This window comes from Nicotiana tabacum, chromosome 21 (genome assembly GCF_000715075.1).
Source record: "Nicotiana tabacum cultivar K326 chromosome 21, ASM71507v2, whole genome shotgun sequence".
NCBI classification, from domain to species: Eukaryota; Viridiplantae; Streptophyta; class Magnoliopsida; order Solanales; family Solanaceae; genus Nicotiana; species Nicotiana tabacum.
Genome location: NC_134100.1, coordinates 58,638,371 through 58,654,163, shown reverse-complemented (window position 1 = coordinate 58,654,163; position 15,793 = coordinate 58,638,371). Strand labels below are relative to the sequence as shown.

Sequence of the window (15,793 nt, the reverse complement as noted above, 5' to 3'; positions counted from 1 at the left end):
ACAAATTGAGTCTCATACTGGGTGACGGTCATACTACCCTGCTGAAGACGCTCGAACAGCCTGCGGTACTCCTCTCTCAGAGTGACAGGAATGAACTTCTCTAAAAATAGCCGTGAGAACTGATCCCAGGTAAGTGCAGGCGACCCAGCTGGTCTAGTCAACATATAATCTCTCCACCATCTTCGGGCGGAAACAGTCATCTAAAATACGGCAAAATTGACCCCATTTGTCTCAACTATACCCTTGTTCCACAATACTTAGTGGCAACGGTCCAGAAAATCCTGTGGGTCCTCAGAAGGTGTGCCACTAAAGTGAACTAGAAAGAGCTTGGTAAACATATCTAACCTCAACATAGCCTCAGAAGACAAAGCGGGCCTATCATCGGCCTGTGCCGCAACAACCGGCTGAACCACCTCAACTGGCTGGGCTGTTAGAGTCTGATACAGGGGAGCTGCCTTTTTTGGGGTATGAGTAGCGGGAGTCTGTGCTCCTCCCCCAGCCCGAGAGATGGCTGGTGCCATCGGGAATATACCAGTCTGGGCTACACTCTCCATAAGGCCCACCAAACGGACTAGAGCGTCCTGAAGCACTGGAGTGGCTATGAACCCCTCCAGGACCTGAGCTGGTCCGACAGGTATAGTCTGAGCTGGAACCTCCTCCTTGAAATCCACCTGAGGCTCTAGTGCGGGTGCTGCTGCTCGAGCTCTAGGCTGAGCTCTGCCTCTGCCTCGGCCTTTGGCAGACCTCGGCCTCGACCTCTGCCATTGGTCGTAGATGCCACTGGGGGCTCTGGCTCCTGCCCCGCTACTGATGTCATGCGTGTTCTCGCCATCTGCGAGAGAACAAGAATAGAATGGTTCAATCATCAATGATAGAATAAAATCGTACGACAGAGTAAGAAAGAGGTGATATTTTTCCTAAACTCCATAGCCTCTGGAAGATAGGTACAGACGTCTCCGTACCGATCCTCTAGACTCTACTAAGCTTGCTTATGATTCGTGAGACCTAGGAAACCTAGTGCTCTGATACCAACTTATCATGACTCGGAATTCCCACCCTCGGGACCATGATGGCACATAACATTTCACTTGCTAGGCAAGCCAACGTTAGATGTATTTATTAATTATTTTTAACAAACTTCAAATACGATGACAATAATGAAATTGAATAGTCTAAAATAGGGGTGGGAAGTGGGTCGGGCCCTAAACTGGCCTAACGGGCTGGTCTTCTGGGCCGCGGTCCCGGGCCAGTCCCGTGCCTTAAATAAACGGGCTAAATGTGCTTTTTGTAGGAACCGGCCAAGGACCGGGCCCACAAACTCATGGTCCCGGGCTAAACAGTTCGGGCCCGCGGTCCCAACGGCTAAGCAGTAATTGTTTTTAAAAAATTAAATAGAAATTAGAGAGAAAAAAAATATTAAAAAAATATCTAAGGCAATGCCTTGTAAATTTATTATAGAATTGTGACCTAATTTGTTAATTCAAATTTAAAGACAAAAATATTATAAAAAGATATTCAAAGCAATGCCTTGTAATTTTATTATAATAATAAAAAACATGACAATATCTTTCTTAGTCTTCCTTCCCCCTATGGAATGAGCACAACAAGGTGCTAATACCACCAGTAACGGGAGTATCAGATGGGTCATCATTTGGATTAGCAGGGTTATCACTAGTTGGGTCAACATCAGGAGCAGGACTAGTGGGTGTATCATCGTCTGGTTGAGTTTCATCAAGATCAATTTCCTCATCATCATTTTCATTAATAGTATTATAATTATTAGAATAGAGAGCATTCATTAATTTATGGTCTAAATGTTCATCGGGTGCAAGAATAGCAGGTGTAGGACAGATATAGGGTTTGGTTCGGGGAGCCTGGGCAGGGGAGGAGGAACAACAGTACCACTAGATTCGCCAGTCTTGGATTTTCCCTTATTCTTATTTTTACCAAAAATATTTCTTAAGGAGTACATCTTAATTAATCAAGTAATAGCAAATAAATAAAACAAACAAAACTATAATATTAAGACTTAAGAGTCGGAACGAGTTTACCGAATTGACGAACAACTTATTGAAAATTGATTATCGTTGAAGACTTGAAGACTTCAATTCACCAACTTCATAATTTTTTCACAAATTGTAATAACTTCAATATTTTTTTACTATTTATTGGAATAAAGTAAGTAATAGTAGCAACCTCACAATTTGTTTACTATTTTTTTTGATAAAGTAAACAATTATAGCAAGTATAGAAGAAAATTAGAGAGAGATTTTGATAGATTGATATTGATTTTGTAAGAAAATGAAAGAATGAGGGGGTATTTATAGTAGAAAATAGGAAAAAGGTGTAATAATAAAAAGTTTGGGGTTAAAACTAAGTTATGGGGGTTAAATGACTATTTTTAAAATAGCCAACGGCTATTTTTTAAACCCCCAACAGCTCTTTTTTTCAAAAGCCAAACGGCTCTTTTTTTAAAAAAAAAATATTCGTTGGGTCCGTTTGGCCCGCCAAGGGACCGGTCCGGTCCCGGTCTCTTGCGGGCCAAACGGGCCCGGTCCTAACGGTTCCTAGCTAAGAACCTGCCCACGAGCCCACCTCTAGCGGGTCTAACGGTCCTAGCCCGTTTAGCCCACTTAGCCCGCGGGCCCGGCCCATTTCCGGCCCGCCCACTTGCCACCCTTAGTCTGAAACAAGATAAATAAGCTAATAACTGATGAAATTCAAATACAACCCCGGATCTGGTGTCACGAATACATGATCGTCTAAGATACTACAAATAATGGTCTGAAATAAACATAATTGTCTGAATCAAATGAATAGCTAAAAGAAGTAGAAGGGGACTTTAGAGCTGCGGACGCAGTACAGTTATATCTCAAGTCTTCTCTGGGTAGCCGGATCGGAGAAAGTCTATGATACGCTGTTGGGACCAACTCTGGTATCTACACAAGAAGTACAGAGTGTAGTGTGAGTACAACCGACCCCATGTACTCTGTAAGTGCCGAGCCTAACCTCGACGAAGTAGTGACGAGGCTAAGGCAGGTCACTTACATTAACCTGTATGCAATAATAATAATAACAACAGAAAGACCTGAATAGAAGTAAAGCAGGTAACTCATGTCAATGGAACTCAAATCAACCAGCAGAGAGTCCCGAATAACCAGTCATATAACTCATCTCAACAACCAAGGTCAATTCAACAATCACAACAAATATAACTTTCATCAACATGTTGCGGCGTGCAACCCGATCCCACAATATAAATTTTAAACAAATCTGTTATGACACGCAACCCGACCCCTTCCTATAATCATTTATCGATATCATAGTCTATCCTTATTCCGCCTTTTCAATTCATTTCTTTTCAATTTCCGTTGCAACGTACAACCCGCTCCCCAAATAATGTCAATTAACAATAGTAACTCAATAACTAACATTTACAAGAAATCATACATCAAGAGAACAATTGTACGAGCAGTGGAGAATAACATGATAATCAATAGGCTCGAACTACTCGGATGTCTCAACTTTGCCAACTCAACGTTATCTACTTTTAACAATACATACAAGTGAAACTACTTCAATGAAGACAACAATTATTACGAAACTATAAGGCAACAAGGTATAAGACAATTTAGATATATGAGGGAAACAAATCGAGACAAGTAGTAAATAAGTATGGAATCGGGGAGGGGATGGACATTTTAATACACGAAATGCTAAATGGCAAGTAGAAATTATGGCATGGGAGTCAAAATAAGTATGTGGCAATTAAGGCATAAAGACAAGACATAATATTAAGCAATGAAAATAGGGAAAATAAGTAATGTAACGGTTAAGTCATGGAAACAAGTAATTAATGAAATACGGGGAAAGCATGGAAACAAGTAATTTGACGGTGTATATACACTCGTCACCTCGCATATACACCGCTACACATGTACTTCACATAGCACATAACTCAAGGGTTCCTAATTCTCTCAAATCAAGGTTAGACCCAACACTTACCTCACTCCGCAATCAACTCAAATTTCAACCACATCCTTGCCTTTCGAACAAGCCTCCAAACCAACCAAATCTAGTAAATTATTAACCAAACGATTCAAAATAAGCCTTAGAAACTACCCACGAATGAAAGAGGTTCAATTTAGATCATTATTGAAAAAGTTAGAAAAAGTCAACCCCGGGCCCGCTTGGTCAAAACCCGAAGTTCGGACCAAAACCCGATCACCCATTCACCCCCGAGCCTGGTTATGCAATTCAATTCGAAATCCGACCTCAATTCGAGGTCTAAATTCCAGTTTTACAAAAATCCATAATTCTACCCAAATCCTTAATTTCTACCATGAAAATTCTAGATTTGATGTTGAAATCTTATGAAATGTAACGGGTAATTGAAAAGAAGTAGATTGAAGTCACTTACCAATGAATTTAGGAAGAAAGCCTCTTGGGAAAATCTCCTCTAGGGTATTTAGGGTTGAGAGTTTCAAAGAAATGAGCTAAATCCCGCATTTTCCCTCTTTTACCCAGCTGCAGTTATCGCAATTGCGATACAAAGTTCGCAATTGCGATGATCGCAAAAGCGACCAACCCCTCGCAAATGCGAAGAAGCCACTGAGCCTGTTGTCATCGCAAATGCGACCATTTTGTCGCTAATGCGAACCAAAGCAGTTCGCAAATGTGAACTATACTTCGCAAATGCGAAGAAGCACCAAGTGAACAGCGGTCGCAATTGCGACCAAAACCTTCGCAATTGCGAAGATGCAGAGTCCGCAAATGCGAAGAATTTCTCGCAAATGCGAACTCTCCCCAACCCAGCCCAGGCTCGCAAATGCGACACATTGTTCGCAAAAGCGAGGCTCGCATTTGCGAGCCAGACCTCGCAAATGCCAGATCTGCAGACAACACCAGAAACAGAAATGCATCAGCTATTCTTCTAAGTCCAAAACCACTCCATAGCCTATCCGAAACTCACCTGAGCCCCTCGAGCTCCAAACCAAACATGCACACAAGTGTAGTAATATCATACGAACTCACTCGCGTGATCAAAACACCAAAATGACACTTAGAACTATGAATCGGATACCAAAACTAATGAAATTCTCAATGAAACTTAAGAACATGCAATTTCTCAACCGGACGTCCGAATCACGTCAAATCAACTCCGTTTTGCACCAAATTTTGCAGACAAGTCATAAATACTGAAACAAACCTATACCAAGTTCCGGAACTGAAATTCGAACCCGGTAGCAACAAAGTCAAACTACGGTCAAATTTATGAATTTTTTAAACCTTTAAACTTCTAATTTTTAACAAATTACGATAAATCAAATTAGGGACTTCTGAATTCGATTCAGGGCAAACGCCTGAGTCCCAAATCATGATACGGACCCACCAGGACCGTCAAAACACTTATCCGAGTCTGTTTGCTCAAAACGTTGACCGAAGTCGACTCAAATGAGTTTTAAAGCACGATTTCACATTTTTCTTAATTTTTTCATAAAAACCTTCTGAAAAAAGGACACGGATTGCGCACACGAATCGAGAAAAGCTAAACGGATTTATTCGAGGTCTCATTGTACAGAAATGAAAGGTAAAACTATAGATGACCTATCGGATCATCACATTTAGATGTCCGATTCATTACAAAGACAAGAATGGGATCAGATGCTACGTCAGATTTGTAGTGTTTAAGCAAGTGAAAATGACAGATTTTGTCCAACGAGAATCACTTCAAGTTTTATATCACATGGCTGCTCGGATCATCACAAGAAAATGGAAATCAGAATGGGGTTCTAGAGTTTACGAAGATTATTCTAATTTATGTCTTACGTAAAACATATATTTGGAGAACATTTTTCTATTAACTCTTCAAGGTTTCTGACAGAAGTTTTAACTTTAATCGAATTAGTACTCGTGTGATGGAAGTAACATATGATAATGCTAATTTACGACTCCATGTCTAAGATATACGAGTTTCATTACTGCCAGAGTTCAAAGAGGTATTTTGCGCAAAAAGAAGGGAAGAAAAAGGAATTTTCACTGATAAAAGAAGGAACGCAGTGATTTATCCTTGTAACTGGTGCCTCACAATTGCAACTTTTTAATGCTCCCTCCTTCTGTACACTACACAGACGGCCTCCTTCCGTTTTTATTCACAGCATGTTATCCAATCTATATGAGTTAGACAAACCTTCAACAGAAGAAATCTTGCCAATTTCGTATAGCTTTACGTTAATATCTCAGGTTCAGTGTTCCAAAACAAAATCACAGCACAACCTTTTTGGTTTAACATCAAATAACAGATAACTTCTTGTGTCTTGACTCTTTTGCTGCTAAATCAACCGATGTATCATCTTCACTGGATTGACAGCAGTCTTTAAAACCCTGCAATCAATACCGCAAAGAAAGTAGGAACATCGCCCCCTCTATACTTGGGAAATGCTGGCATGAACAGACCCCTTTTCACGAAGCTAGAAAGTTGTCACTCATTTCTAACAGCAACCGGTTTACCTCGACCCATGGAGAATCCCCTAGTGCCATCCGGCATGCGAGGCACAGAAGATTGCTTGCCTGCTGACTGATCACAAACTACTGCAGGCTGCCCTGCTACACTAACACCATTAGTATTGGAGGGGCCACTAGCCACATTGCTTCCACGATTCAAATTTGTTGTGGAAGCCCCTGTACGCCCTCCACGATTGTTTTGTTGAAACTGGGCAGGTCCACGTCCCCGGACCCGCGTCTGTCCTGGGCCTGGTCCCTGTACCTTACCCCGACCACGATTGTGCCCTTTCCTCTTTCCATTGCTGCCATGCTTGTCCTGTCCAAGTGAATTTTAAATGAAGTCACCAATAATCAGTGTTATCAAAGGCGAAAAACGGAAAAAAGCTCTAAGGCCTTTTGGGGTTTTAAGCGCAAAGCACAAATAAAGCGTGGGCATTAATAAAAAAAGGCGCAAGTGGAGAAAAAGTAAAAATATGTTTATACAGTCCAAGAGCAATAATTATAAGCATGAATAAATTGAAAAAAATTACGATAAAATAAAATATCAATTGTTTAGTGTCGCCTTGTCAAAATTACACGCATTGGCAAGGAAAGTATGCCTTAGAGCCTTGATGCAACACTGAAGCGCCCCCAAAGCGAGGCGAAGCGCTCAACATGTTTTGAGCCTCGCTTCAGGGCTTAAGCGCGCTTTTGACAACACTGCGAATAATATAAACTGAAGAATCATTCACTACATCCTGAAAGAAGTGTCATGTCTTTTAGGAGACCTATATCTGTAGGATTTTTCTGATGCAGTTTCTAAAAGAAAGTATGCAAAAATATCTCCATATTAATTAAAAACATGCGAACAACACTTACTGCTACATCATTTGACTGCTCAAAATGGCACGGAGATTCTTCTTCATGTTTCTCATTTAATTCTGATGCAAAATCATCATCTTCCTTGAAGTTGAGCCCACTTTCATGACCAACCTTCTTCTCTTGGGCTTGACCAGATTTAGCCTGTACGATTTAATCAAAATGCATAAGTACTGAAGAATACCAACACATTTTATGTTAAGAAAAAGGGCTCCCTTTGAATCTTCCTATAAGTGGAGCCAGATGCTCTATCTTTTTGTGAGTCATGGAACTCTTCAGTTATCCTAAATGCATCTATCCATAAACTAAACCTTGTACCCTCATGAAAAGGGAGTTAAGCCCTGTAACCTCAGTGTAAAGAAAATGGATCTGGTGCCTAACTTAACCCCAAAAGTTAAGCCATGAGGTGAGGATTGTCCAAGACCATAAAGGAGGCAACAACCCATTCCCTCAACCAATGTGTGACAATATAGCATCGAGGTCCAACATTGGGTAAATCAAGAAATAGGAATGAGTTTGGATCTTCTACCATGTAAAGGATAAAGGAAATGGACCTTAGACCAAACTCATGAGGTGATGATTGCGCAAACCATATAAGAAGACAGCAGCCAACTCCCTCAACCAATGTGGGACACTTAACAGTCATGAGTAAGAGAACTCAAGCTTACTTGGAATTCAATAATGGACCGTAGCAACCTGAATGCTCAGAATATTGATTGTAACGATCTTCCTTAATAGAAACTAAGCTGATATAAAAGCTAAATATGAAAGTTAAAACACGTCTGATTAAGCATTCATTAAAGTTCATTCTTCTTTCACTATAAATGACAAGTTGGAAACTAAGCTGCTTTTAGGACATGGTTTCAAGTTTTATCAACAGGGATAAGAATAATCAGGACTTACTGTGCGTCTAAGCAGTAGACGGACTTTTAGACCATTTCGCCAGTTATCCACATCATTTAGCTCAAGAACCTATAAAATCATGTTGCAAAGTGAAAAAGGATGTCAGAGATTGAGATATACAAGGTGTAATTAAAAAAATACACTAATATTCACTTACCGCCTTCTCAGCCAATTCAACAGACTCGTACTCCACAAATACGTGCAACTGCATTGAGGTATTAAATTCAAGTTCTAGTAACAAACAACTGTATTTTAAAATACCAATATAGACAGAAAATGTTGTTCCTTCTCAAGAGATTCTTTTGGTAGCAGTAGACAATTTTGTCGGTTCCACTTGAGTAAGTTACTTTGCATTTCTTTTGTGGATATAGTTACTTTGTACCAGCAGTGTACATTATCTAATTTTAGCTCCCAAATCAGAACTTCAACAACTCATTACCATCATTTCTTACTCCAATTCTGAAAGCAGTTTCAAAATGTCATTTTTCTTTGTATCAGGTGACAGCAGTTTCAAAACGTCATACTTATGCATAAACTAGTTATTGATAATCAAACTGTCTGATGTTTACCTTGTTACTATACAAGGTGCTGTCTGACTTTACTGATCTAGATGCTGAAGAAGCCCCACCATTTGAAGGCTGAGGGTGGCAGGTGCGTATCATTTTTACCCTGACACAATTCATTATGCAGAGTCTTAAAAAGGCTGAATATTTGTTGGCCAAAATTTTCAGCCTATTCTGGATACAGCTACATCAAAACAAGTGTACCTTCCAACCGCTGAGAAAATCTTCATGAGGTTCTGGTGGCAGTGGTCCTCAGGCAAATTCTCAGCAACCACTATGCGAGACTAAAAATGAAAATAAGCAACAGATCAAAAGATTAACCAGCCAATAATAAAACAAAGCCTACTGACAGAAAAGATGAACCAGTAGATAGAAAAATGAAATGCTTCATGCATTCATAAATTGTCCTTGTTGTAAACCACTACTGCTATAGGAAACAAACTTACTTGCAACTCTTCTAGGGCAGCTTCAGTCAGAGGATTTTGCCGTTTAACTTTCTTTCCATCTTCACTAACTACCTAAAAGCAGAAAAGTCAAATAAGAAAATCTTCAAAATGAACATCAGAAAGAAAAAAATTGCAAGATAGCAATGACTGCAGGATCTTGCACAGGGGAAGCACAAAGAGTGATTTTAATGGTGGAGATGAGGATGGTGAGGAGATGAAAAGAGAACTGACAAGATTTATTGAGCTCCGCAGAACTTCGGCAAGCTGGGCATGACTACCTATTAGAGCTTTAATCTTCTTGAATGATGCAACCACAGATATTGGTACTGTAGCAAAGTACAAACAAGGAAGATCATGAAGAAATATTAACTTCAAAATATCAATCAAAACAAGATTAGTCAAGCAGGGAATAAGAACACTCACCATATGCTTCGGGATCCTTGATCATATGCCGTATCAAATTATCAGTCGTTGCCAAATTTAAATCACTGAAGTAGAACTCCACCTATAGAAAACAAGAATATACCTGAATTAGCTGATTAGAGAAAGAAAAGTGATTTTCATAGCTTTTAGAATTTTTTTAATTGTTAAAGGAAGAATGCTGATCATAGCTTTTCAAATTTTACAAATAATTGGAAAATTTTAAAAATGTCATTGAACAATTTTAAGCTTCCAGCGGTTCTTTCCAAACAAATTTGAAAAGCTGCAAGTATATATTCCAAAAAAATGTTCATGCTTTTTACAAGTACTTGAAACTTTTCATGGCATTTATTTTTAAGCAGCTTATCCCAAACAAATTTGAAAAGCTTCTAAGTCTAACTTCCAGCAAATTTTAGATCTTTCTCACTCATCAACACATGCTTTTGTTCTCTCCAGTGAACACTTCTTTTCCGACACTAAAACTTCCTCTTACATCAACAGATAAGACAGAAGTATAGTATTTAATTTCATCACATAGTTCTGATTCACTAAATTGACATATATCCATTGGTAAAAGATTCACATACTCCCTAATTAAGAACACAACAATCCATTTCCAATAAAATTATTTATGATGACTTTCCTGTGTTCATTACCGCGGCACACATCAACCAACCAAGACCAATACATAGTAGGTTCCTAAGGAAAATGTCAAATAGTACAATTGATCTTTTTTTAAGGGTGGTAAGAAGGTAAACAATTTTTTCTTTTGATAAGGGTAATCATTTTATTGATTGAGAAACAGCACTAAGAAAATGCTGATGAAGCATTAGATATTGTGCAAGGCACTGAGCAGATTTATATGTCGTATGCATCATCTACAAAAGTAGGTCTGCGCCAAAACGCTAACAAACAGATGGTTCTATTCTTAAGGCTTTTGTAAAGTAGGTTTGCACCAAAAGGAACCTTTTATCTTTTTGATAAGTAGAAATACGCTAGTTGTGGAATCAACTTGATTAGTTGTATCAAATTACAGGTAATAACTGAACAGCAATATGAAAATAGATGCCTTCAAATCCACTCTTCATTTGCAATAAACAACAAAAAAAGTATTTGAGTATTAATTACAGAATAACACTTATGAATACCTGATTGACGATCTTCTGAGCAGCTTCTTCAGTTAGCCCTCCATTCTTAGCTGAATTATTCGAATCAGCAGCAGCAACCTCTTGATCAACAAATCCTCGAGCAACACCGCCATAGTAAGGCGACGGAGGAGACTGCTGAGGCGCGTAAATGAACTGATTTTGTACTACAGGGACGACGTGAGTAACGTTGATCTGATGAAGGCGCGTGGCGTACACCCGCCCCGGCGCCGAGATTCGGGGCACGAAAGCAGGAGCCTGAGCGTTAAGCTTGCTTGTACTATTATTATTAGAAGAAGAAGAGGAGGATTCAAATGGACAGTCCTGATTTAAACTGAGAGATGCAGACGATGAACTGTGGGAATCTTCTTCTTCCAGAGCCATAAAAAAATAAAGAGATCTAGGGTTTTGAGGAGTAAGAAGCTTTAGTGTGTGTTTGTTCTCTTTTTTCTTTTGTGTGTGACTGTTAATAAAGGAAGTATCAGAAGATTTGCAAGACTTAAGGACAGTGGAGAGGATATTTCGATTGTCTGCTCGTTTACTATTATTATACTCTATATCAGTCCATCTTCTTCCACGGTCTATCTTCTTCCATTTTCCTTCCTCCGTTTTACCCTTTTAATTTTTATTTTTTTACTAGTGTTAGGGTATATTTTTTATTCTTTAAGAAAAAACTATTTAGCTCTAAACTTGATAAATATTTATCCTATTTCGCTAGCTTAATAAAGGAAGAAATTATATCCTACATAAGTCCTCATATGCTTTATTATATTTTGAGAATTTTGTGAAAAATATCTTATAAAACTTATTGTTATTTCATGATCGGCCATTTTTGTATTAAAGAGCATATGATGAAAAAAATCGATATTTATCCCATTAAATAACCAAACGCTTGTTTGAGTAATAATTGTAACTTTAACTTTCATTCATTGACTTCCTAATTTGTACATAAGTAAATTCACGTCTTAATTTTTACAGATAAATAACTATCTCCATTTTGGTTTAGTAAAAATTGCAGTTAGACCTCTGTCCAGAAAAGGTCTAGCTCTTCTGTCTTAGAAATTCTAGATTTCTAGACTTCAATGATTTCCTCCTAGGAATGGTAGAAACCAGCCTTTGCAGTGGTCCAATTAATTTTGATTATTTTCCTAATTTTTTATTTTCTCTCAGAGATAGAAATATCTTAGATTCCTTAACACGCAATGTCAAAATAGCGAATTATAAAATCAAAACTGGATCTCTTCCGGTAGTCATTATTTATAGAGTATTGTATAAGGCCATGAGTTCAACCTTTAATATTGGAGCCATGAAAACCCTCCATAAAGGTGAAAATGTTCTCTTCCAAATAGACCTATAAAGATCTCATCTGTCAATATCAAAATCTATTTCTTGGAGCTAAGTTTCTCTACCACAAAAGTAGTTGTTCCAAGATGCTACTCAGGCTAAGAATCCGGAAAATACTACGGTCTCTCAGATCCAACAATATTCTAGCGGATCTGTGTCCATTTTTTTCGAGAGATCCCTTAGTCAAAGAGTCTCTATCTTTTCTTCTGCACAATCTGAAATTCAATCTGCTAGACATTTAAGAACTTCATTTCCTTCTAGGATCGAAACTATTAATTTTGATTCTAGGATCCCACAAGCCAAATATTCCGTAGAAACAGCCGCTCCAACAGAAGTTAATTATGAACAACCTTAATCTCCCACTTACTCATCCCTAGGTGCTGAATTAGGTATTTTGAAAAAATATTTTCAAATTGATAAAGATAAATTTCGAGCAAATTTTTATTCACAAGAAAACATTTACTTGTTTTTTCAAAATTTTTAAGGAGACAAAAGAAAAGATCTTCAAAATATTTACTATGAGTCTTTAAACTTCACAAAGAACAAATTAATTTCTTTAAACTTCCAAAATAATTCTCAAAACTCAAATTCTTATTTTTCAAAAAACTTGACAAAGTTTCACAAGAATTCACTTTGATTCACATGATTTTGATGTTGAAATCTAAGATATATTGATGGAATATGATTAGAATCACTTACCCAAAGCTTATAGAAGAAAATCTCCTCTCCAAATCGCCTTTTACCGAGGCTAGGGTTCTAAAATGAGAGAATGTGTTGAAAATCTCGTCCCCCAGCCCTTTGTACCAGCTGCAGTTGTCGTATTTGCGATGCGAACCCTTGCAATTACGGACCAGGGATCGCATTTGCGAATCCTGACAACCTCCTTCAATATCGTAATTGCGACAAGAGGCTTCATAATTGCGAAGCTGTGTACCTCGCAAAAGCGAACAAATGTTCGCAAATGCGAACTAAGTCAAAAGCCATCAAACTTCGCAAATGCGAAGGGGTAGTCGCAATTGCGACATTTGAGCCCCCACTGTCATATTCGCAATTGCGATGCTGGCGCTCGCAGTCATGATACCTGAGCACAAGCAGCACCAGCAGTTCATTTCAGTTAAAATCCATTTCGAAACATGTCCGAAACTCATCCGAGCCCTCGAGGCTCCAAACCAAAGGACCCACACAAGTCTAAAAACACCGGGTATCTTTAGGGAAATATCTTCTGAGATACTTAACAACCTTAAGTGTAAAACCCTTTCTGATTTCAGATGGTATAAAGATTTCTTTCTTACCCGAATCTACGAAAAACCAGATGGTAACCTCCCGTACTGGAAAGAAAAATTCCTAGATAGTCTACCTAAGTCTCTTAGAGATTTAGTCAAAGAGGAACTCCAAAATCAATATACTAGTGATATTATTCCTTAAGAACAAATCACCTATGGCCAACTTACCAATCTCATTCAACATGTTGCTCTCAAAATCTGTCGACATGATAAGATATTGAGACAATTAGCCAAAGATAGAATACAAACTCGCCGATATCTAGGTAGTTTCTGTGAACAATTTGGCTTACCCCCTTGTAATAAAAGGCCTCATAAGAGGCGAACACCTAGAGATAAAGAGATTTCAAAACATAGATCTTCTGCACCCAAGTTTAGGAAGACTAAACTTTTTCCCTTTAAATCCAAAACCATTCACAGTAAACCTAGAACATCAACTTTCCAAACTCCCAATTCTGGCAAATGTTTCAAGTGCCACAAACTAGGGTATATCGCCAAGTACTGCAAGTTGTCTAACAAAGTTAGAAGCCTTGATTTAGATAAGTCCATTCTTAACCAGATTGAGCAACTTCTATTAGAAGATAGTGACACTTCTAATATTGCTGATGATGAACTTGAACAATAATTCAACCAACTCGAAGAAGATGATACAGAATCATCTTTATCTCAGTCTAGTCAAGAAGACCAAAATAGCCAACCTGAGATTAATGTTCTCTCCAAAGAACATGATCTTCTTCTTTAGATAATAAGCAACCTTCAAGACTCTGAACAAAAGAAGGATTATCTTGAGCAGTTCAAACGAACTATAAATAAACATTCTACATCTTTCTATAGTGTCTTTTCCAATTATCCTCAAGTTGTGAATACCTATAATATTACTGATATCCTCAGTAGATTCCCTCCCCAGAAACGTAAGGTAGTAAATATCCAAGATCTCCAAACTGAGATAGCACTCCTTAAGGAAGAAATTCGGGAAATTAAGGCTAGACAAGAGATAGATCATCTGATTTTCCAACAACTCTCTACCAAATTTGAAGAGCCCAAACAAACTGAAACCAAGCCAATTGACCAAGAAGTTTTCATCAACCACCTCTCCAGAATTTTCATACGGAAATGGCATATGAGAATTACCCTAATTGCCAGTAAATCCTTTACCTTAGATATCGTTGCCTTATTGATGCAGGTGCATATCTTAACTGCATACAAAAATGACTCATTCCAACCAAATTCTTTGAAAAATCCAAAGAGTAGAGCTGCCAGTGGCAAAAAACTAGGAATCAACTTCAAACTCTCCAATGTTGAAGTCAGAACCTCTTTAGAAAATTCATCTTTGTCAGCCTCAAGTTCCTTTCTATTAGTAAAAGACCTTACTAATCCAGTTATATTGGGTACTCCCTTCATCGAGGAGCTCATACCTTTCATGGTAACCAACGAACAGATTCTAATCGAACGTATAGGAAGTAGAACCTTTTCTTCCCTTTGATAAACCTCCGACCATAAAAAGTAAAGAAACGCATATCAACTTTCTCACAGAAGAAATTGCATTCCAGAGATTACAACAACAACTTCAAGATTCTTCTCTCCAATCCAAAATAATAACTTTAGAAACCAAAATCCAGGAAAAACTTTGTGTTGATTTACCTACAACCTTTTGGAATCTCAAGAAACACATTGTTAGGCTTCCTTACGAACCTGACTTTGATGAAAACAACATCTCCACAAAAGCTCGTCCTATCCAAATGAATCGCGAGCTAATATTCATTATCAAAAAGAAATCAATGATCTTCTTGATAAACGCATCATCTCTCCAAGCAAATCCCCTTGGAGTTGTGCTTCCTTTTACGTCAATAAAAATATAGAGATTGAACGAGGTGTCCCTCGATTAGTCATAAATTATAAACCATTGAACAAAGCACTCCGCTAGATTAGATATCCCATTCCAAACAAAAGGATTTAATTCAGTGACTTTATGTTGCAACTATCTTTTCAAAATTTAATTTAAAATTAGAATTTTGGCAAATTCAAATAGATCCCAATGAGCGGTATAAAATTGCTTTTACTGTACCATTTGGGCAATATAATGGAATGTAATGCCATTTGATTGAAAAAATGCTCCTTCCGAATTTCGAAGGATAATGAATGATATTTTTAATCCTTTTTCAAAATTTATTATTGTCACAATCCAAAATCCACAAGCCATGATGGCACCTAATCCAATCCACTAGGTAAGCCATCAGTCACATGATATCAATAAAAATGAAATAACATGGTCTAATAACTCAATAACGGAAGAATACCATAAATTATCTGAGAATAAAACCAAAACGCCA

The 15,793-nt window shown here is 38.1% G+C and overlaps 1 protein-coding gene across 1 annotated transcript; it reads right to left on the bottom strand.

The window, feature by feature from the left end:
* Window positions 1-6,191: 6,191 nt before the first annotated feature.
* On the bottom strand, window positions 6,192-11,440 carry LOC107762826 (la-related protein 6B). Its single transcript, XM_016581218.2, has 10 exons — window positions 10,843-11,440; window positions 9,698-9,779; window positions 9,506-9,600; window positions 9,275-9,346; window positions 9,033-9,112; window positions 8,835-8,934; window positions 8,423-8,470; window positions 8,266-8,334; window positions 7,363-7,506; window positions 6,192-6,820 (listed from the first exon to the last, which is right to left on the bottom strand). The coding sequence occupies exons 1-10, from the start codon at window positions 11,221-11,223 to the stop codon at window positions 6,482-6,484; spliced, it is 1,410 nt and encodes a 469-aa protein (XP_016436704.1). The 5' UTR covers window positions 11,224-11,440; the 3' UTR covers window positions 6,192-6,481.
* Between the last annotated feature and the right edge of the window lie 4,353 nt (window positions 11,441-15,793).

Coding starts and splice junctions, on each gene's coding strand:
- LOC107762826 (XM_016581218.2), bottom strand. CDS start 11,223: ATGGCTCTGGAAGAAGAAGATTCCCACAGTTCATCGTCTGCATCTCTC. Junction 9,113..9,274: donor CTGCCCTAGAAGAGTTGCAA/GTAAGTTTGTTT, acceptor TTTCATTTTTAG/TCTCGCATAGTGGTTGCTGA. Junction 8,471..8,834: donor GCACCTTGTATAGTAACAAG/GTAAACATCAGA, acceptor ACCTCAATGCAG/TTGCACGTATTTGTGGAGTA.